The sequence below is a fragment of the Watersipora subatra genome, chromosome 11 (assembly GCF_963576615.1).
Source record: "Watersipora subatra chromosome 11, tzWatSuba1.1, whole genome shotgun sequence".
Taxonomy (NCBI): domain Eukaryota; kingdom Metazoa; phylum Bryozoa; class Gymnolaemata; order Cheilostomatida; family Watersiporidae; genus Watersipora; species Watersipora subatra.
Window position 1 is genome coordinate 25686604 of NC_088718.1, and position 23890 is coordinate 25710493.

Consider the following 23890-nt stretch of genomic DNA (forward strand, 5'->3'; position numbering starts at 1 on the left):
TCTTTAAAGTGAAAGCTCTATTATGAAAACATTCTAAAGTAAAAGCCATGTGATGACAACTTCCTTTAAGGAAATTCTCTAAAGTGAAAGCTCTATCATAACAGCTTCTCAAAGTGAAAGCTCTATTATAAAAGCTTGTTAAAGTAAAGCTCTGCTTTGAAACTCTAAAATGAAATTCCTATCATAACAATTACATGAGATGAACGTTCTTTAAAGCAAAAGTTCTCTGAAGTGAAAGTTTTCTTCTAAAGTGAAAGTTCAGTCTTGACAGCTCCCTAAAGCTGTAGCTCTATCATAATGACTTTCAACGAAGTGTTTCACCTATATGTATAACTTATATTACATTTTGAAAGTAAAAAACTGTATAACAACTTTTTAAATTCACATTCAAATTACCCTAAAAAGCAGCGCAGGTAATGCACTATTGCTAGGATATTTTCACGACTTGCAACATTCAATGCAATGGTGAAAGCAAAAAATCCTTCTATCTAGTAAGTTAAAATTCACATTATTCTTGATCAGCAACAAAATTTGCTTGCGGTTTGGTTGGTTAACACTTTTTTGTAACACGGGATGCTGAGTGTAATTTTATCAAGTGCAAATACAGCTGCATTTGGTTATTTTTGGTAAGATAACTTTCTAACGATCAAAGGGTTTTTCAAAGTTAAGTTCTTTTGCATAATGTACTTTTGATTGCAACAATATTTTTTAGACCCAATTAGCACGAATCTGCTAATAGAATAATAGTCTAAAACTGTAAAATAAATGAAATAATTCACCTACTTTTAAAATGCAACTCACTATTTTAAACCTACCCACAGCACCAAGTAGCTACTGGATGAATTGCCAACCATATTTTGAGTTTGTACATGAGAATACCTTTTTTGACTTGATATCATCCATGGATCATGGCAATAGCTCTTTGCTGTCAAGCAATACCCTCTGTATAAACATAGCTCAAAAATGTGCTTACCCAAATACGAAACATGCCAAAATAAGATTTGTCTTCTCTTTCTGTCACTTTTGCAAAATATAGATAGTGAAGTAACCCAAGTCTCACAAATGCATTTTCTTCTTTGTAGAGAATCGCCATTGGCAAGCTTGGCTTCTTTAGAGAATTCCACCAATCAGCAGTCTTCACAGAACCAAACAGCGAATGGCAGCAAATTTAATCAATTAGTAGCTAAATTGGCTTCCAAAAGAATGCTCAAGCACACAGTTTCTGCTCAGGTAGTTAGTTGTCTTCTCCACCCTCAGCTTCTGATGTGTTGCTATTCACATTTTCCTAGTACAAAAGCTAAGACATAGTTCTATTAAGCATTATCAACTTATTCTGTGATCAAAGTTAAATAACAACAGATCAACCGATTAGTTAACCTACAGATCTGCCAAATCATCCAGACTATAGAGTTCCTATTTTCAAAGTTCAGATCTGCCAATTATTCATTATTACAAACCTGTCAACTGCTTTTTACTTGCTGAACTCTCAGTTTGACTCTTTCACCAGCATTTCTTGCCAAACTCTGCCAGCTGCCAATATTTAAATTTAAAGAAATACTAAACAAAGTTTTTTATAGCGAGCTTTTATTTTATTACAATATTTTATTGTAATAAAATTTAATAAATATTTGATACTTTAAATTTTCAGGCAAGACTTGATTCAAGCAAGCCAGCTCGACGTCACTCGTCATCCTCATCTTTCTCTCAACAGACAAAAATGACCAACTCACCACACGAACCGACTATAGCCAAAAGCGGAACATTGGCAGACAATCTAAATAATAAAGTAGATGCTAACAAACTAGACAACGTCAACAAGACGCAACCCAGCACACCTTCCAGCTACCACAGCTCACCAGTAGATTTCAAATACTCATCTCTAGCATACAAGCCATCTTTGCCAAGCCAGATTTCCGAAAGAACACATTTTAACCCACCACGAGTTACACTGACAGCCCCTTCATCAAATCCAACCCAGGTCACAGCCACTCATCTCCAGTCTAAACCTTCTGATAGGGTACAAGAGAAGATAAATCCTAACAGTACTAGAGAAGATATTTACGCAAAAGTAAGAAAAACTCCATCACCACAACTAAAAGCTCAATCCCGAGAGCCGAAAGAAACTGATGCTACAACTTTTGGTTCTAACGGGGGAGACAACTTAGCGTATTTGAGGGATGATGACAACAACTCGGATGCTCCACCCCTTCCTGAATATGTGTATGGAAAACTGCCCGCTCACCCTCTACGAGGTTGTACATCTTCAACAGTTCCACCCCCAATAGCCTTTTCTGACTCTGCAGAGCATCGAAACGATATTTGTAGAGCTGCTTGCAAGGACTACATAGACATAGACAGAGACATAGACAGAGCCAGTATAAACAACAACAACTCTGACACCATGTCATTTTATTCAGACAACTATATGAGACCTAGCGCTCTAAGTCAAGGGTCTGACAATGCAAGTAGCCATTCACAAACTAACACCTTACAGCCAAGTCTTTATAGCCCTGGCTCCAGCGCTGCCAGCATTGGCAGCCTTGAGGTGAGTCAATTAATCTGTCAATCTTTATTTTAATCTTTGCTATAGTAAAAGCCTTGTCTATCTGCCACCTGCCCGAAACCATGCTTAGAGGTTGCAAAATGCATTGTACCGGATTCAAACTCAGTGTTCAGCCTGGCAACCCAGCATGCTACCACCTGTACTCACTCCCTTCATTTTAGAGTGTTAGAATAGCTATGCACATACTTATTCTCTGTGTTCTATTGGCACACTTGACGATATCTTATGCACACCGCAGTGCCAGCGTGTGAAAAACTTTAAAAGCAATTAAGAGTTACCTCCTTTTCATTTTCAAAAGTAGACAACCCTTAATCAATAAATAACCAGCACTGTTACATTGAACAAACCTCACTTATAGAGCTGGCAAGTATGCTTTCAATTGGTGTGCATTTAAAAATATTAAATTGTTGTATGCTTACATTCCCTTTCACCCGGAAGACCCCAGTTGATGCGGTCTTCAATATGTACCACAGAACAAGCTATACAAATTAAATCTACGTTTAGATGTTTTCCAAGCACTCCCAACAACTTCCTTTCGCCTAGAAGCTGAATGCGTTAATTACTAGCTTACTTTTTTGGATTAAAAAAAGACACTCTGCGCTTCATTGGTAAAACTGAAAACATTTGAAGTAAATACTCTTCATAAAGAATAATGCCTGAAGTGATTTATCACACACAATCTTATCTCATCTCCCGTGTGCTCTCAAGCTCTCTACAGCTCCTACGTCAAACTTCATAAATAATACCATACTCTTTTTTCCACTTGTCAGCTATACCCTCCAAGCAAATCACCTGGTATAGCTTGTCAGGGAAACCTTTCAACTTTATCTAATATATCTAAAGATCTGCATGATCAGAAACATTTTAGTTTACCATCAATCATATTTAAAAATAATTGTGTTGTTACATGAAGGGTGAGGCGTGATGAGTAATAACAAAGATAATCATAAAGGGTGCTTGGCATTGAAGTTGCCACAATACATCACACATCCCCAGAGGTTTATGGCGATGTTATTCCGTTATTATTCCTATTCTTATTAATACTATTTTTATTAAATCACTGCCACTAGTGTTCTAACCATCCATCTAAAGGTTGGTCACACTGCATCGGCGTATGTCGGGGGTTGTCCTCTCCGAGATTGTTCCTCGACTAAGTACACCGTAAACAGATGACATCGCCGAAGCAACATAAATATGTTGGAAAACATTGCAGCTGTCACACGTTTCCAATGTTTAGGGGAGCATCCACGACATTTAGTACACCACTACATACTGTGCACCACTTCGGATATGTTAATTGGCTGTCATGAATCGCTTGATCTATATTTCCTTTCATGATGGCTGCTGCAGGACTAGTAACTCATAGTTTCGACGACCATATTGTGTGATTAAAAAGCTAAGTCGCTGATGTAAAGGCGAATGGGTTTGTGCGTGTGAATAATGTTATCACAAATGATCACCGGTGTATTGTAACTCCGACATACTGCGATACGGTGTATACCAGCTGTAAGGCTAATTCCAATACAGCCCACAAGCACCGGCAACCTATGCTTTGTGGGAAATTGTTAGCTCCTAGCAGTAATTGGGAGACATGAGTGCTGTTCAAATTTGTCAAGCGAATTGCTGACAAAACCTTTCCAACATGTGCAGAGCGGGAGAAGGTTGGCATGAGAATGCTGTTGAAGTATTGCAGTCAATGTTGTAATCACTATGTATGCCTCAAGGTCAAGTGGACGATGAGTTCATAAGATGTGTGCAGATCATAAAAAATAGCCTCTTACATGCCATTTTTTTATGTAAGGCTTGGTAGTCTGTTTCAATGGAAAGGCTTCTCATCAGTAATTGGTGCTTGGAAGGTTAAAAATCAGCTCACTCTACAGATTCACTGAGTTTTAGGGTCCTCAGGTCATCAGCCTCTCTTTGTACCTTTTTCAAATACGTTTCCCAGAGAGCCGGTGTTTATAACATGCGTTTGACTGACCAATTTTGATACATCAAATGTTTGATAGATATATTACTCTGAATCAGCACAAGCAAAGATAGACAGAAATGGGTCAATCTAGCTGATGTACAGTTGATGTACAGCTGTTGTACAGTTGATGTACAGCTGTTGTACAGTTGATGTACAGTGTAAACATACATTTACTGAGTTACAATTTTTCACATCAATCTTGTCAGGAAAGAATTTCTCAGAGAAATATCGGCGCTAAATATCAGCCATAATTGAAGCTCTTCGAAACAAAACATATGATTATAAACTTTAGACAACAAAATGTTGTTATCAACGGTTGAACTAAAAGATAAAGAACAAACATTTTCTATATTCTGCAATTCATGCTTCTGGCCTTGACATGAGCTTGGCATTGCTGCTATAGTTTTTACATCGCTATCCTTCAATGTGTAGAATGCGATGTTATGGAGCCAATTAAAAATCCGTTGCACAAACTACCGAGGCCAACAGACGATTATCAAAATTTTACATTTTATGAAAATCAGTTTTTTAGAATATTGACCTAATTATGGTCATGGGCATTAGATAAGCGTCTTCTAGCGGAGATGTTCTGATGATTTGTAGCCCAGCTCCTGTGTGAGTGTGGGCTCCTCTCCAACCCCTCGAGGATTCAGTAGGATGTCTGCTTAGCTTACTTCAAGCAGAGGCTATGTGTGTTAGTGTTACACAAACAATGACTCTGTGATCTTGTCTGGACATGTCTGAGTTCAGTGGTAAAGTAACCTCAACGACTGGAGACATGCCCATTTGTAGAAAGTAACTTAAGGTTGGATGTCATGTCACCACTAGTGGCCTTATTTGGGAATCAAACTCCAACCTGTCATTTACATCCGGCATTCTAAACTGCTAGACCACGGCTGCTAGCATGGCTAAGGAGTTACCCAGCAGGATGTCCCAGTGAATAGGCTTATATTTGGGGCTGTGTTTGGTAACTTATACTCTAGTTTGGTTAAGATACGGCGCATTTTGTTATTGTCAGCCTTTAAATGTGCTGTGCTCAAATTAACTACATGACCAGAGTTCAAATTTCACAGCTTTTAGTCAGGGTTAGATCAGTGTTAAGTCATCATTTAACTATGTTTGCCCAAACTGATGGTTTGAAATTGTCTGCACATGCGTTCAACAGCCTTGACGCTAGGTCAGGCATTTTAGTGTCCATTTCATTGGTTAATTCTGTAATCAATGAGCCAAATATTTTCTTTTTTAAATGGTTGAAAATAGCAAACTCTCCACAACAACCATTAATTAGTTTTTTTGTGTAAAAATAAAGATGGGATGTTGGAAATAGCCTGTTAATCTTAATATCACAAGTATGGGTATTTCTAATATTACAGTATTACTAATAACCTGTCGAGCATAGACTATCATAAAAAGAAACATCGATATTTATAGTCAGCCTGCGCTGCCAATAACACCCCTACACCCTGTGTTGATCATCAGTGCCTTGGCACATATGCGTGTAGCCAGGGCTTTATAATGGTTGAATGAACTTCTGTTGCCCTTTTTAAGGTGTATGCATACTTCATTGTTAGGGATGGTATATAATTTAGTGGTTAAAAAGGGGTATATGTGGTCCAGATGGTTGTTTTCAATTTAAATGTCTGTATAAATTCCTTCCTGTGTACAAATGAAACAGCTAGTGTGTTGTCCTCTTTATCCCGTAAAGACATACATAATTGAACACCGGTCTGGCCAATTTGAATATTGGCACTGTGCCAACTGCCAATGATCTAAGAATGCTATTAATTTTTTTCATCATTTGATAGAGAAGATATTATTTGTAACATTCCTTCATGTCTCAAGCTCTGACAGACCTGCTGCATGTAATATGAGGCGCTTCAGTACTTCTGACGGAGAACTGCTTCTGTCGGAGAACTGCTTCTGTCGTACTGCCCCATCATACAGCTTGTGTGAAACTTAACCTCCAAGTGCTATTCAACAGGGAATGTTATTGCACAGTCTCTGTGGTGCAATCGAACCTTGGCTTATGATTACTTCAACACACAAACATTTTGACATAAAAGGGAAACTTTGAGCGAATGCTTTACTTAACAATCAAATTACTTTCAATATACTACATTTAAAGTTTCTCTAAACCCTACTTTTTCATAAGTGGAAATGAACAGAGTCGTAAAAATTAAACACTAAAATTATAATAAAAATTAAACATTAAATGTATAAACATGTAAAATACCAAACAAGCAAATAAGCTGAGTTAGTTTAGACCTCACTAGTGTAAGTTGAAAGAAGTTACGGGGCGTATATCTCTCACTCCTCAACCTCTGATGATCTACGTATAACCGAGTTTATATTTTTACTATTCTGTCTCTAACAGGTAACAATGAAAACCAAATTTCCTTGACCATTTTTATTTTATTAACACTTTAAAACCTGGGCCCGAGATAGTTTGAGGAGTTGTTTTCTCATCTGACCCTATGTACGAGTAAGCTCAGCTGCCTTGTTTAGCTTTATTTTTCTGTCTTTTAATTGCTGCAGTATTATGAAACTTGGGCACTTTTGCCTGTAATCCATTGATAAAATAATTCCATAGTTTGAAGTTGGTTAGACCATTAGTTTTTGAGATATTTCCAAATTACCGAGAACAGTTTAAAAAATTTTTTGTATAACAAAATAAATGTTATACTGATGAGAGCATCTGCTTAAATACCACAGCTCTAACATGCAAAAAATAACTTTATATGTCAAGGTTTAACTGTATTCAGATCTTATACCTCTATACAGAACAAAAAAGCCTGCGGTATGTTGTCATGTGACACACAGTGCCCTGCCAGCAGTGCCGTGCCATACTGAGTCAAGTTTTCCTGAGCCACCTCAAAAGTAATTACATTTTCGTGTCCTCGGCAAGCGAGAGGAGCATCCAAACACTCAAATTAGCATACTTTAGTCGATGGTAATCGACCAAGCAGACTGCGTTTCAAGCGATCTAATCTTCCAGCTCTCGTCTTCCCATCTGTTTGTATGAGGATGTAATTGAGTATCAGCTGCCCTCTTGAGTTGACACCTGGCCTCTACCTGATCAATAACTCATTACATTCACTCCTTCAGCTTATAAGGAAGAACAATCCACCTACCGGTCTAGCGATGTTAAAATTACAGCAGTGTAAGGCGTGTTAGTTATTCAAAGACATCACTGAATGTAACTACAAACCGTATTGGGTCAAATTTATGTGCTAATAGTAGTCTGCAGACATAGGAAACACAACTCTTATGTGGAGCAGCTGAAGGTCTAACTCCTGAGTTTAACACTTCATATTTTAGTTTAAAATAAATTTTCGAATAAAATTTTCCGAGTTTGCCATCAATGCATGTGTGTAAGAGAGAGCAATCGTTCAAAGATCGAGTGTGACGTTTGGTTAGCTTACCGCAAGCAGAATCTGTGCCTGTTTTTAGTAGTATATTACACAAGCAATTATAGTTCTCTGATCTTGGCTGAACATGTTCGAGTCCAGTGGCAAGGGAACCTTGATGACTGGAGACATTGCCCAGTCGCAGAGAGCACTTTCAGATTCCATGTCATTGCTGTCACCACCAGTGACCTTTTTTGGTCATTGAACCCAATCTGTTGTTTGTAGGTCAGAGGTCAGATGACCACAGATACTGTTTTTCGCAGTAGTTCGTATAAATGCTGCCGACTGTGAATATTCACTGCTGCCAACACAATACACCATATAATTAAATAAAATAATAATTGAAATAGTTTTCATAATTCTAGAGCAGCTAAAGGCGTAAATAATGCATCTGTTATTTTCATAATACTTTAATTTGTCCTAATTAAACAAGGTACCATAGCCTGAAAAACAAAATACGCATAATAAACATAATTTCAGTTTAAAGTAGAACTACAGACAGCCATGTTAGATCAACCTCAGAGAGCGAAAGATGAAGTCAAGTGTACCCTCTTGATTTAAATCTGTTGCTAGGCACTAATGGCAGTACTAATCACTTTTCCCTGCTTTTGCCAACTTCTATTTGTCCCCGATCTGAGAATTCACATTCTCACTGAATGCATTATGGTGTCGAGATATTTAGTTGTAGAGAATTCAAGAGGATTAACCATATACAATTCCAGGTGACAAAAATCATCAATTGTGATGGTAAAGAAAGTGCATTTGTCGCCGCACCAACTTATCTATATGAATCCAGATTTTTATCTTTTATTTATCAAAATATGTATCATAATGCAATCAATCTGAGAATAGTTTGCTCATTTCGCTTAACCACAGAAAACAGCGTTTCCATCAGATAATAAAAAAAGGCAGGAAAACAGTCAAAGTTCATAAAAAGAGTCACTTTAATATGTTACTGTGTGAAAACATTAGACCCCGCTTAGAATGTCCTTCCAATAACATATCGTTTTTATATATAATCCAAATATGTCTATTTTTTTATGTTTCGAGTCTTTTTGGTTTTATTTAAAACAAGGGGATGCGAGATCATTCTTGTCGGGCATAGAGGGACAATGTACATGAATAGGCAACGGCTGGTTTAGGGTGATTATTTTTATTATTAATTGCTACGTTATCAGGGAGCTCTGGTTACAAAATAGTTTCACAAGTCCGCAGGCTGCCAGATGGAGGCTTGAATAAATGTGTAGACAGGTTAAAAGTCATTAGGCAGCAAATAGATGGAACAGGAAAAATATTCTGTCAAATCATTCAGCGGAAACAAACATCGGAAAGTCATCGTGTCTCATGCCAACATGCGCTGTATTTCTATGCCTCGGTTAGCTCGTAAGTTTGCGTCACAAAATGGAGACGGTGGAAGCCCCCCCCCCCCCCGAGTCACGCAAGTTTTGTGACTCAAACTTTTCTTGAATAGTTCATGCTTGCGAAAGATGGGAATGACATTTGATGTGCTGACAATTCTATTCAATGTTAAACATTTTCCCCACTTCTTTCATTCCTACTTTAATAGCAAGACCGGAGTGCGCCGCTACAACCTCTGGTGTATGGATTCCTTCTCTTTTTTAACAAAGTGCCCGTGTTAATCCGTAACGTACGAATGTCCATTGAAGCGATTATCACGCAGTAACTCAATGTGGGCACAATTCCAAATTCCAATAATCCGTACAGTAGAAGTATATTGCCAGTCTTGGCTGCTGAACCTTGAGATGCTTAATCCAAAAACATCATGATTATTTGTCTAGACTTGGAAATGTCATGAATGTATTTGGAGGTACCGGCAGTATTGTAAGATACTATCTCAGGAGAATCTGACTTTCTTGTTAAAATTTACAATAGAGAAACGGGAGCCTTCTACATGTACTCATAGCAATAGATTTAACATGTGTTTTCCAGGTTAGCTTCGAGTTTTTTGTACTATTGGCTTTAGGCTTCAACATTGCATTGAGGGAAGTTCGCTAGCCACTGGTACAATTTAATAGCTGGTCTAATACGATGATGTCATTTTTACACGTCACTAAAAGCAATAAATCACTTTTTACTCAAATGTGCATATTCACAATTTGAAGTAACTATGTGTAGCATTTTTTGCCTATCTTATAAGCTATTAAAACTATGCTCTTTACTTCATGCTATGTAATATCCTGTCTAGGCTGGACAGATAAAGGTCTCAAGCCTGAATCATATCGAGCACTGTTTGCACCTAAACCTGTCAGAAGTTTGCGGGAGTGTTGGTGTAAAGACGAAATGATTTTGCTGTGATTGAGAAGTCTAAGCCATGAAAGCATGTGGGCAACCATGACAGCGTATGGGCAAAATTATTAAGTTTCCATATAATGATAGAGTAGCAGCCCACCCCCATAATGGTTGCAATGCCAATATGGAAATGACCGTGGCCTCTCTTTGAAGAGGCCACGGTTTGTTTCCAGACCGTGGACTGTCTGGAAACAAAACACCCGTCTGTTGCGCTATTTTTGTGCCATTGAAACGGCCTTAGCGGCCACTGCGTCGCACTTGTACCTGTGCATAGGCCGTCCTTTCCTGCTGCTTCAGATGCAGAAATCTTTGTTGATAAAAAGCTTAAATTTATCTGTTTCATGGCGTAAAAATGGCCATTGACCTCCGAAAGATACAACCTTGACATAAGGCGTCGAACAACCATCGCTCTAATATAGTACTCTATGAAAACATGATCTGCTTGTCAGGCCGGAGTTAGTGCTTCGGCACTAGTGCACCCAGGTGTTGCTACACTAACACTGTATGGAAACATACGAATGTGAACCAGGGTTAAACGTGGCTTGCTTTGGTCGCATTCACACACAAAACTGACAGAAACCAGCCAAAATATGGGAGTAAAAAGCTTAGGATTTCAGTAAAAAGTCTAACTTTATCAAAGTAAGCTGTAAAAACAAGTAGGCTGGTATACTAGTTGTCAAAGCTTAAATGAGATTAGGTAAGTAAAACTTGTTCTGAGTTAGCAAAGAGATGTTTAGCAAATCGTGCAAACTTTCTTGAAAGGTAAACATGTATATCGCGTCGATAGGGTTAAAAAGAATGGCTTCCCAAAATTTTCATGATAATGTTTTCTAAAACAATGCGTAGCATATTTTGTAAGAAACGGATGCCCTGATGGATGATGAATGAGTAACAGCAGAAATGTCACCAGCACTAGGTGTTGTCTGTACCACATTTGGACCATCTCATAACAGAGACTGCAAGCTCCGACTCTGAACACTCTGAACAAGGCAAAACTTATCTCTTGTACTCTAATTTGTTTATTAAAAGCACTCGGTGAATTCATGAGAATGAATTAAAAAAATATCATTTTCTTTGGTATGGCTACTCAATTCTTGTGAGCTCATTGAAGCGAGAAGGAGCGGACTTGATAACGCGGGGTGTGGCTTGAATTTGCAGACGGCAAAACATAGCATAACATGATTGATAGCTTAAAGAGCAACCTGAAGATAGACAAGTGAGTCAAGCTGAGAGTGAAGCCCCTCCGAGTAAGTTGAGCTGACAACCGCAGGAGTTGAAGACGAACAATCACCACTTTCAACAAAGTCTATCAATAGTCTGCTTTTCACCTACAACTCAGTGAGTCATAGAAAACAACTTCGTCGTTCCAGCATTTCCCGAGGACAGATCGATGAATGCTCACATATAATTGTGACGCAGGAAAGCCGAGTTGACATCTCTTATAACATCGACTATTGATGCACTATTACATGGCTCTAGTCAATATTTGATCAGCGTAAGAGAAAGCTGACACACGCAAGCAAGTGTTTGTATAGGATAAACGAGGGAATAGCTTTTCTCTACAGCGCAGCAGTGTAATTTTCCTTCTAACGGGTGAGAACCGATGGAGAGTCAAATGAGAACACAATTACCTTACGGACGGACTGTTCCAGATTTTCACAACAGACACGTTTCGAGCTGCAGTTCGAGCAGCTCTAGTTATGCGAGCTCTGACGAGAATATGCTGCCTCTCCGTCACACAGACAACAACAATCTGCCTAAACAACTCGACTCACTCTATTACGGTAGCAGTCATGTGAACAGAGCGTACCACCATGAGGAACGATCTCGTCCCGTTTCTACAGTGAGTAGTAGCGAAAGTGAATTGGCAGAGTTAGAACGAGATTCGAGTTATTTAAGACAAGTTAGTCACAGACTAAAGGGTTCGACATGCTCAAACTGTAGCACCGGCAGCGGGAATATATATCCTGGACCCAATCAAGCTTACAGCCAGACTAGCTATAGAGGGTGTCAACAGAGTGAACCATGCATGCGGGAGAGTGACGAGATGACTTCCATTGCTAGGCACCAATTTTCTTCACAGGTACTGGCACAGATTTGTGACTTTTATTATTTTTTTGTTTATGATTAACAAACTAGGGTAGCATAGTTGAACCAAATGGTATGAGATACAATAACCTGCGGGTAGAAATTGCACGAGATTGTTTTTGCATACAAAAAAAAGCACAAACAAGGGTAAGTTTATCAAAGTTGGCAGAAGAAAGAGACATAATGTTCTCACTGTGAGGATGATGTGGATTTGGAATTGTGCCTATATCTAGTTATCGTGAGATAAGCGCTTCAATGGACCCTAGCATGTTGCAGATTAACGTGGGTGCTTTGTTAAAAAAGATAAAAAATTCTATTCCAGAAGTCATAGCAGCGCATTCTTGTCTCACTTATCAGCACACTTTCAAAATAGAGCAATAGAAGTATGAAAAATGTTTAAAATGAAATAACTTACTGGGAATTTTCTTGTGCATCATTCACAAGTGCCATTTCTATCTTTCACAAGAATAAATAATTTAAAAGTGCTAGATGGGTTTGCTATCTCTATCTTGCCGATGGCGCAAACTGGTGGAGTAACCACAGCATAGAACCACATGATGCCTAGCTCAGACAGGAACTTGTCTCCAATAAAGGAAAAAATCTTCGAGACCGACAAATTGTTAACCCTAGCTTTAATATACAGAAACTTCATCTAGGCTCAAAGGTTGTCGGTCTGTATCAACAAACATTCGACCCTGTCAAAACTGCATTACAACTTTGGCATTGTCTGATAGCAGATATCTTCTATTTGTCAGATGCTTTGTGTCGTCAATTTCAACATATATTTAATGAGACATACTGTCTCCGCGATATCTTCAACAAAGTCTTTTGAACTTTGTTTCTAAAGTCCCTTTGGCAGACGGCACTTAGGCTGTGCATAGTTTACGCTACACAACGCAGACAATGCGCAAATATTTACATCAACCGCAACCCCAAGGTTTGTCCTAAATTATCTTATTGTGGTCCACCTAGCGTGTCACCACTTGTATTTTATTTAAACGATGTTTCATATCCCAATCTTTGTTAAACAACGCTTGGCCCCTTTTCCTATCTCAGATCTGAAATGCACAGTTCCAAAAAATTGTTCTGGAACAGGATGTGACTTCAGTTGAAAAATGTCTTTTAACTGCTTATAACTATTTTATGGTGATATCCTGCGATGGCTTCAGGTATGTTCTCATCTATAAAAATGAATTATGTTTGCTCATAGCGCGTGTGACCACCTAATAGCTTTTAGTAATTCTCGCTCCTTGGGAATAAATCAGTACCTCACCTTATTCGCTCCTTGGGAATAAATCAGTACCTCAGCTTGTTCATTCCTGGGAAAGGAATGTGTGAACACTTTCCATTTACATATGACTGTGGAACATAATTCTAAAATGCCCAGTCAACTACTCCCCCCTAATAGAACTCACACTCCTTCCTATAGTTATTGCTATGTCAAGGAGTACCAACTACCATCCATAATAGAACTCACACTCCTACCTATAGTTATTGCTATGTCAAGGAGTACCAACTACCATCCATAATAGAACTCACACTCCTACCTATAGTTATTGCTATGGCAAGGAATACCAATTACCATCCATAATAGAACTCACACTCCTACCTATAGTTATTGCTATGTCAAGGAGTACCAACTACCAGCCATAATAGAACTCACACTCCTACCTATAGTTATTGCTATGGCAAGGAATACCAATTACCAGCCATAATAGAACTCACACTCCTACCTATAGTTATTGCTATGGCAAGGAATACCCACTACTAGCCATAATAGAACTCACACTCCTACCTATAGTTATTGCTGTGGCAAGGAGTACCAATTACCAGGTCTCCAATCAAATTAGGAAAATCTCAATATGGTTCGAGCCATTAATGAATTCTAGGCAAATCGTGTGAATGACATAGACTTAGTCTTACAGCCAAGGTTGATTTGCCTAGTTTGTTAGCTATTGTAACAACAGAGCTGTTTTAATTGTGATAGCTAATAAAAAAGGAAAACAGTAAAATTCTCGGTGCACATGAGCTGAGCCATTTCTGATTCATTTATTTGAAGCTCGCTGGACAACCAAAACATACCAAAAGGTTTTAGAAACATTTCCTTCCGTAGCAATGATATCTACTGAAATATAATATATAATATGATATATTTACTCTCTGCCTAATCACTCAGCGTAAAAGAGAACTTAACTCTGCATCTGAGTAATGGGAACTCAAAGAGCAAACGATTCTAAGTTGAAACCAGAGATTAATTCATGATTGTCATACTTCCATCGATTTTACTTTAAGCTGGTGATTTACTGTCTGGTCCGCACCAAGCGTTACAAGTTTTAGGTCTCATTTCTGTGTCCATCTCATAGTCTAGAGTTCCCAGCAACTTGCCAACATACCACTTACAAAGCTCGTTACAGCCGAGTCATCATTCTCCTTCCCATCAGGGTTACCATAATGCATCAATATTAGTGACAGGCTTACATTATAACTGCCAGTCAAGCACTATACGCGCTGACTAGTTACTACTGAGCGTGCGGCCAACAAAATCACAGATAAACAGGCATAACAAATTTGTGATTTGAAAACATTGTGTGAAATATTTAACTTTTAACCGCTATCTGGATGTAAAATGTGAAAATGTGTACTAAGATTAGCTATTTTCATGGTTAACCTTGAACAATTATAAAGGTCACAGTTCTCATTAAAACAACACTTCCATGAGAACTTTCTAGTAAATGGTTTTACAGTGTGTTGAGTCAACATAAACTGCAGCTAGAAGCCTTTGGAGAATGTAACATAGCAGGCCTATATAGGCTTGTACTTGTAATTAAAAGCCTCTATACATGAGATAAAACTGAGAAAACACGATGACCTGCTTAGGCAGAGCCAGATTGAATGATCTACACATATTTGGCATAAAAATTAAGTAGTGCTGCCACTCCCTAGTTCACAGGAGGGTTTTGTTGAAGACCATGTGCTGTTTCTGTTTGAAATCTTCCCTACCATAAGAGCCGTGTTCGTTTGCCGAAGCCAGTTTTTTCTGTTGAAAAAAAGATTACCTCACGCAGGATTTGAACTCAGACATTCAGCTTGCCACACTCAACCACCTTGTTGCATTTTAGATTAATTGTATGTGTAGCTATTACACCTAATGATCTCTTCCGGCAAACTGAACTGCCAAGGCACTGGTAGCAAAAAATATATCTTATTATTACGACAGATGACGTAGTAATGGGGTATCAGCACGTACCCCTTATCATAGACCATCAGAATAGCTCTCTGTCTTTAATGCAGCACGCTAGAAATGAATGCAAGGCTTTAAGATTTTCTTAGCGGCTTGAGCAAGGATATGCTAGTTGGGGTGGCCCAGGGGCCACCCCAACTAGCACCAACCCTAACCCTATCCCCAACTCTTAAAGCAACACTGAAAGTGCCTTACAGCAACACTGAAGGTGGCTCTGCCACAAACATAGATCTGCAATGATATAGTATAATTTTCTGTTATTTTTGCCTGAAGCCTCCAATGTTTAATGATTCCTAAGAGCGCCCCGATTCTTTGTTTTGCCAACTTCACGCGCTATAAGCAAACAATGAACTGTTTCAGTGTGCATCACTACTTGCATAGCGTTCATGAAAAGCTTATTTGCTTAAAATATTGACAAGTATGTAAATCCAAAGCTCTCGTAGAGCTGAAAAAGGTTTAACTCGTGTCCACCGCGATCGGTCGTAGACAATTCTAGTTGTGACTAACCTAGCATACAAGGAAGTCCTTAAATCGTCTTTTGACAAGCACTGCACTTACAAGTCTTTCCTGTAGCGGTCGAGCAGTTAGTCTGCAGGCTTGGCTACTTTTTAAACGTATGGAATAATTAAAACGAAGTTGGCTAGCGATGAGTTTGCCTTGTTCAGTTTGCAATTGGTGTTCAAGCTTAGAATAACTTGCTTAGCTCTCTTTAAGATAATTCGAAAATTTCTTGTGCTGCGTCATTAGAACCTTTTGAGTAACTGATCAAACCCCAGCTCACTACACAGATGAATATTTCATACTGTACTAGCTACGAAAGTTGGAGCATACATGTTGATGCGTTCCTCAAAATGATTCAACCTAAAGAATTCTTTTTATGTCGTTTTGGTAATTCATTTGTGGTAAAAATTATTCCAGCACAAGCAAAATTGCCTTTGGTAACTTTTAAAACATGAAAAGTGTGCTGGTCATTACTATGATTAGCCAATGAAATGAGAGCAGTGTATAATTGCTTTAAATAACTCTGTAATTGATAGACTTTGTGCATATTGCATCAATAGCTTGCGCTAAAGACTATGTTTTCATTGTGAGAATGATGCAGATTTGGAATTGTGCACACCTTGCGGGTACCAGTTACCATGCGGTGTTTTAATGAACATTTGAATTGCGTGGATTAACACGGGCTCTTTGTTGAAAAAGATAAGGAATTCTATGCCAGAGGTTACGGCGGTGCACTGTTGTCTCGCCAAACCAAAATAGTAATGACTGAAGGGTAGAAAAGGTTTAAAATGGAATAGCTCGCTGCTTTCAATAGCAAGAGTCGTTTTCACCTTCTGCAAGCATAAAACATTCGGTAAGATTTTGCTAGTAACAAAACTCACTTGACTAGCAGATTTTTGCTGTTTCAATCTTGCAGATGCCGCAAGCTTGCGGATTAATCGCATCAACCGAACAGAGTGAAACACACGATAGTTCGGTGTAATCTTTTTAATCTTTTTGCTAGCAGTGAGATCTCTTTTCACTTATCCTTGAATGATCTCTAGTCAGGCTAGAGTGCTTTCGGTATACAAGAGTTAAGATCATGAAAAAGTTACGTAAAGGTATCATCAGTTTTGGAGCAGTGTCAGCTATAAATCCAACTTTATTTGGCTCCAATGTGTGAGTCATAAAAGGCAAGGGTGAGATCGGATGACTGGGATGTGGTACAGCATCATCTAGACAGTGTCAGATAGGTTTAAAAATATGCATCAAAACTCAATTAGCAATGCAAATTAAATTTAAAAATTCATAAAAGGGATTTATCATGCCATAACAAAAGGATTAGAAACAATGCAATACATTCTTGACTGAGAGAAAATTTGCAATTGTTCTGTTCGTGTAAGTTCTTTTTACAAAAGCACCTTTGTTCATTTCCATGACAGCCCCAAGGCTAGCCTGTTATTATTTGTGGTTACATCGAGCATCAAATAGACAACTCCAGAGGCATGGCTAACTCTTTCCCTACCCTTTTCATACAGGTTGAGGTGATGCATGGCAGACCTTTACCACTGACACCAGAGGGTGAGCTAAGGGCGGGTGGAGCGACTACTCCACTTAGGTATCAAAACGATAGCCCATTTGTGTCCGGAGCGCGGACTCTCACCAACCTCCCTTCTCCAAATGCTCACAAAAGGTTAGTATGAGCGTGTTTCGAGTCATGGACTATGTTTTCATTGCGGAAATGATACGAATTTAGATTTGTGCGTACGTTGATAATTACATATTTCGATGAACATTAGCATGCCGCGGCTTAATGCGGGCACTTTGTAACAAAAGATAAGGGTTTTTAAGCTAGATGTAGTAGCCTCGCACGCCTTGTCTCTTCAAATCAAAATAGGAATGGCTGAAATGTGGAAAATGTTTAAAATGGAATAGCTTGCACAGTATTGTTTTGTACATCGTTCACAATTGCCATTTTCATCTTTCGCAACCGTGAAACATTCGATAAGAATTTGTGAGTAACGAGACTCGCTTGACTGGCTGGGTTTTTATCATTTCCATCTTGCTGATGACGCAGACTTGCAAATTAATCGCTTCATTGGAACAGAGTCTATCGTTGATTTTATTGGCCATTATAAAGATATGTTACCGGAGGCTTATGATCAGATTGAGAGCAAATAAACACTCAATTTCAAAGCATTTTTCAGGAAATGCGTTTACGCAATTTTATTGTAGGCAGTCATTTTGGGTGCATCTAAATATATGACAAATATTTCAAATTGTTAGTATCATATATTTCGACTCTGTGACAAAACTATACTTATTAAAACTGTCAGCCATTCTCATTTCTAGATAGCTATCTCATAGTCACAATATACACTAAGTATTAAGGAATAGACAAGAATGTGAAGAGAAACCAAAAAGAGAGAATGGAGATTGCAAAACTCAAATTACACATCACTTTGTTAGTGACTCATTGAATAGAATCTCTCAAAAGTATACTTAATATGATTCACAAAAGATTAGCCTGTGAGGCTCTGATATCGTGTATTTTTGTCTGTGCGTATTATATACTGTTACAACAGGAGCAAATCTCCTTGCCTCAGTCACCATGTTTCCAAGACAAAGCTAATTCAAAAGTTTGTGTCATTCGCATCATGGAAACGCCATAAACTTACCAAGTCAAGCGAATTTTGTTACTCGTAAATTTTTACCAAACGCTTCATGTGTGTGAAAGATGGAAACAGTTCTTACGAATAAAGCCCGAGAAAATGCTGTGAAAGCTAATCCATGTTAGATTTTCCACCCTTCAGTTGTTCCTATTTTAATTTGATGAGAAAGGAGTGCGCTGCTATAACCTCTAGCGTAGAGTTCTTTATCTTTTTCAACAAAGAGCTCGCGTCAAGCAGTAACATGCGGATTGACACGTCTATTGAAACAGTTAAAAAATCTGCATCATCAGCATAAGCATAATCGCTTTTGGTAACTTTTAAAACGTGAAAAGTGTGCTCGTCATTAACATAATTAGCCAATGAAAATAAAGCAGTGTATATTTGCTCTAAAGGAATCCGTACTTGATGGACTTTGTGCATATCGTATCAATAGCATGGGCTGAAAACTATGTTTTCATTATGCTGATGATGTGGATTTGGAATTGTGACACCCTGAGTTGCCGTGCTATAAGTGTTTCAATAGATATTTGAATTATGCGAATAAATGCTTGCTCTTTGTTGAAAAAAGATAAAGAATTTCATACCAGCAGTTACAGCGGAACACCCTTTCTTGCCAACTTTAAATAGGGACAGCTGAAGTGTGGAAATTTTTAACATGGAATATCTTGCGTGGAATTTTATTGCGCATCATTCGCAAGAGCCGTATGGAACATTGGGTAAAAATTTATGATTGACAAAGCTGCTTGACTTGTGAACTTGCTGGAAAAACAATAAGTGGAAACACACTCAGTGAACCTTTAGTGTGGTTTTTGAAAGAATCAGCAACCTCATTAACTCTACCAATGATGGATAAAACTGAAAGTTTGAAGCTATCTTCGTCATTCACAGCAGCTGCTCTCTATCTTATAATCGCTCTATTGTAATTGGAACCCACTTTGAAGATTAGCATTTATGTCAAAGCGTCTATAAGTAAGAGTAACTTTAACACCCAGAGGTGAGCGTTTCCACACTTGGGAACTTAAATATGTGGAATTATTGTGAATTATTCATTAGTATAGACAAATTCTGTGATTGATGTCGTACACAAGAGACTCACTTACAAGGTTGCAGGAAAAGCTTCTCAGAATATTTGTGCATATTTTTAATCATAATTTTTGCCATTTCTTTGACAACGGGTTATTGATTATGTCCCATAATGGAGTATGGAATGTTGTAAGCTGGCAAAATTTTAATACAAAAATATTTTTGTGCAATTAGCGTCTGGACAGATATAGATGATACATTTCAGTAAATTTATTTTTGTGCATTTTCTGTTTATCCGCCAAAACAGCATTTGCTTTGTGTTTGGTCCGATTAATAGTTTTCCTGCTTTTTGTTTGCATGTTTTATTCTCCTTAGCCTTAGCCTTAGCCTTAGCATTCCCAGATAAACATAGTTAGCTTAGAACAGCTATGAATAAGAAACAAACCTAAATTTATCAAAAAATAAAACCTAAAAACCACAAAAGAAGATATAATTATCGACACCGTAGATGTAACTACTATCTGTCACCTGTTATAAATTCTTCAACAGAAGCTCAAAACCCGGAGCAAAGTGTAAAAACATAATTGGTAAGAAAATTGTGTAATGTTCATGAATTCTTCTTAAGGCATTTTCACGAGTTAACATATAGCCATGGGCAAGTAACTCCAAAGTTAATATTAACTAGTTCTTTCCGGAATTCCCTGATGCATCTGCTATAGCAATATATGATCGAAAGACAAAGCTGCAATCGGTACTTAAAGAGGATTTCTTTTTTGTTGCAGGGCTTAGTAGGCAGCCGATTTACATGTAATTAGCAGCATATGCCAGATGCTGCTTGCTGTTTGCTACTTGTTGCTGCTGATGATAAACTTACACAAAATTTTAGTAGATTTTATCAGAAAATATCGGTATTTTTCTATCCTTTGCGATTGTTTTCGATGCTCAAGGTGATGTGACTGACAAGATGTTTCAAGATTAAAATCAACAAAACTTGATCGCTGTTAAGATGCTCAGAAGAAAGCCGTGTGAAATGACGTCACTAGTTGCTATCATTGCTAATGATGGTATCGACTATTTACGTGTCTCTATTCTGTCCGTCTCTTTGCAGCTATAGACGCCATAATCGCAATTGCACTTGATCAGAGCATTTTATCCATGATCCAGGTTTGTCAATTTTAATCTCGAAATATTCTGGTGTCAGATCACTTCAAACATCAAAAACAGCAAATGATACAAAAATATCGATACTTTCTGATAAAATCTACTGAAATTTTGCGCAAGTTTATTTTTAAGCCAGTTCACCTTGACCTTGATCCAGCAAAGTTCACCTTGATCCAGCAAAGTTCACCTTGATCCAGCAAAGTTCTGGATCGTATCCAAATAACTTTTCTGTTTCAACTGCAATGTGGTCGACATTCCACCATAAAATACATTTTGCAGCCTTAAGATGACAGCTTCTTCGACCTCACATGACCTGCATCTAAATAGAACTGAGCAGGCAGTGTTAACTCGGCTAACGTTAAGCTAATCTGTACTATGATGAGTGGTCAGAATTCCACTCACAGATGGTACATTTTTTAAAAGTTAACTTTATCTGTGACCTGAAATGCACTTGGTGAAGAAATGTGATACAAGGTCCTAGGCACATTTGTCTTAAATCATAGTCTACGTGCTGTAGCTTTCAGCAATTGACTTTACTGTCCAGGAGAAATAGAATTCCTAAGTTTCATACAGCGATAGCGTAGCAACACACCTCCTATTGTGCTGCAATGTGATCATGAAACCAGCCGTGTCACTCTCGCTCTGTCGTGATTTAGTGTCGCGTTTGAAAGCGAAACAGCCGTGCAATGCACCATCTTTGAAAACGGCCTTGCTAACCAACAGCGTCACACCTGTGTGCGCTCATAGGTATTTGTACTGCTGTACATAGGCATAGGTACTGCTTTCCTGTTACTTCTTATGCAGTAATTTTTGTTGTTGAAACGCGCCGCAATCGCAACGGGTCGCGTTGAAATCTATCGCGTCCAACAACCATCGTTCTACTGTAGTGCTCTATGGAAACATGATCTACTTGTCGGCCCGGCGGAGTGCTTCATCACTGGTAAACCCAAATGTCGCTATACTATCACTATATAGAAACTTAGTAATTGTGTTAGCTAGTATATAAGGATACAAAAAATACAAACTACTTTGGAGGCATTGTAGACTCAAAAAGGTTTATTAGCTCAAACAAAGCATAAAAATGAATCCATAGTTGTTTTAATATATCAGTTAATACATCTATGATTTGCAATAAAGTATCATAGGCAGACTCTGAGCTTATTATATCAAAATAAGGCACCATCTAACATCCACTGGTCAGAATAAAATAAGGTAAATCATCCTAACAATTGATCTTACTAAAACTTTAAACTCTGATATCTTTTGGTCACCCGGTCACCTGGCCCACAAAACTTGGAAAATGTTGTTTTATTAGTTTTAACTTTTATCAGTAATGTGCACATTATGTAAAACTCTTACTTATGAACATTTTTATCTTTGCAAACTTGGGACTACTTTTTTGGCAACTCATGAATTCATCTTTGAGGAATGATTTCTTCATTACCAACTTTTTTCTGACAGGATAATCCTTTATATTCGTATTGCATCATCTGTATAAACCCATAAATGATTGCTAGCATGATGGGAGGCAATGCTTATGGTTTTACTGATCTTCTAATTTATCGACCTTTCTTCAAGCAAATGTGTCAAAGACAGCGGCTCTGTGGACTGCGTTTGAATTTATTTTACTATTAATTAATGTTTGAGAAGATCAAGAAATATATATTTTTTCTGGGCAGTCTGTAATGATTTTTATAGTAAAATTGTTCAAAAAATAAATCAATAAATCATAGGGTTTTGGCATGTGGAGTCATAAACACAAAAGCAAAAATTCGTACAAAGAAGATATGAAACTACTAAGTTACGGTATACATCTTCCTTCCTTTGACAAAAGGTTAAAAGAATCAGTAATACAATTGTCCATTGTCCATATTTGGTAAGCACAAACTAAAATCATCACAGCATGGATATCAGGTACTTGAAACTTCAAGTGCATCAGTGATATATGGAGGAATTCAACCATTCAGTACTTTGAATCCAACATTGTTAGTAAAATAAGTTAACATATCTGGCAGTATGAGGTCATGAGGTCATCCAATGTTCTACATCAAATCAGGTCTTTACCTAATAGTACCAGTAAGTTATCAAGAGCTTACGCAGTCAGCCTCACTCAGTGACAAGCTTCAGTTCTGGTAATTCCCTTTAACTTCTTGCATCTCATGGATATATTTCAAATCTGTCGGTAGTTACATTGGAGTATAGCAAGGTTCTTCAGCTGCTATCGGATAAGAATCTAACAAATTGACAAGAATTTCAAACCGCTGTTGACCATCTGATGGGTGGAAAGTTTTTCTCCAAGCTGGTATCGGCAGGTACATTAAAACCTGCATAATTCATGGAGATTAAATAGATGGCACCTTAAAATCATGCATTATTCATGCTTGCATCACGGATAGAAACAGTAATTGCCAATCCTTGCGATGGCTGAACCAATATAAGTCATGAATTTTGCTGATCTCCATAAAAGCAAAAAAGCAAAAACACGAGTACATCTTATGGTAACGGCTGACGTCATGATATTTAGCAACACTTGAAAAAATTGTCTAAGTTGACAGTAGCGTGTGTGGGTGGTAATCCCTTATCTGTCTGATGTCGTGCGGTGTTAAGACTAGATGTTGTATGTTTATAACTAAGAACAGATAAAAGTCTCTGCACGCTGGAATCACTGTTGTTTCCATGAAACGATTAATCCGCATGTTTGCCTCATCCACAAGATAAAAGTAACAAAAACCTGGAAGTCAAACGAATCTTGTTACTCATAAGTTTTACTAGACGTTTCATACTCACGAAAGATGGAAACGAAACCGACGATGACGCTCAATAAAATGCTATGCAAGCTATTCCATTTTGAACATTTTTGAAATTTCAGATGTTCTTATTTTGATTTGAGCAATTCCAAATTTACAATGATGACCTCATGATGACCTCTGGCATCGAAATCCTCATTTATTTCAACAAAACCCTCAGGCGCAA

General features: G+C 38.0%; 1 protein-coding gene across 1 annotated transcript in view; it reads left to right on the top strand.

Annotated features, from left to right (window-relative positions):
* LOC137408822 (uncharacterized) overlaps window positions 1-23890 on the top strand; it is a 52971-nt gene that overhangs the window by 24146 nt on the left and 4935 nt on the right. Inside the window, exons 6-8 of the mRNA XM_068095402.1 lie at window positions 1083-1230; window positions 1649-2545; window positions 17600-17754. Of these exons, the coding sequence (XP_067951503.1) occupies window positions 1083-1230; window positions 1649-2545; window positions 17600-17754 (1200 nt within the window). The remainder of the gene's footprint in view (window positions 1-1082; window positions 1231-1648; window positions 2546-17599; window positions 17755-23890) is intronic.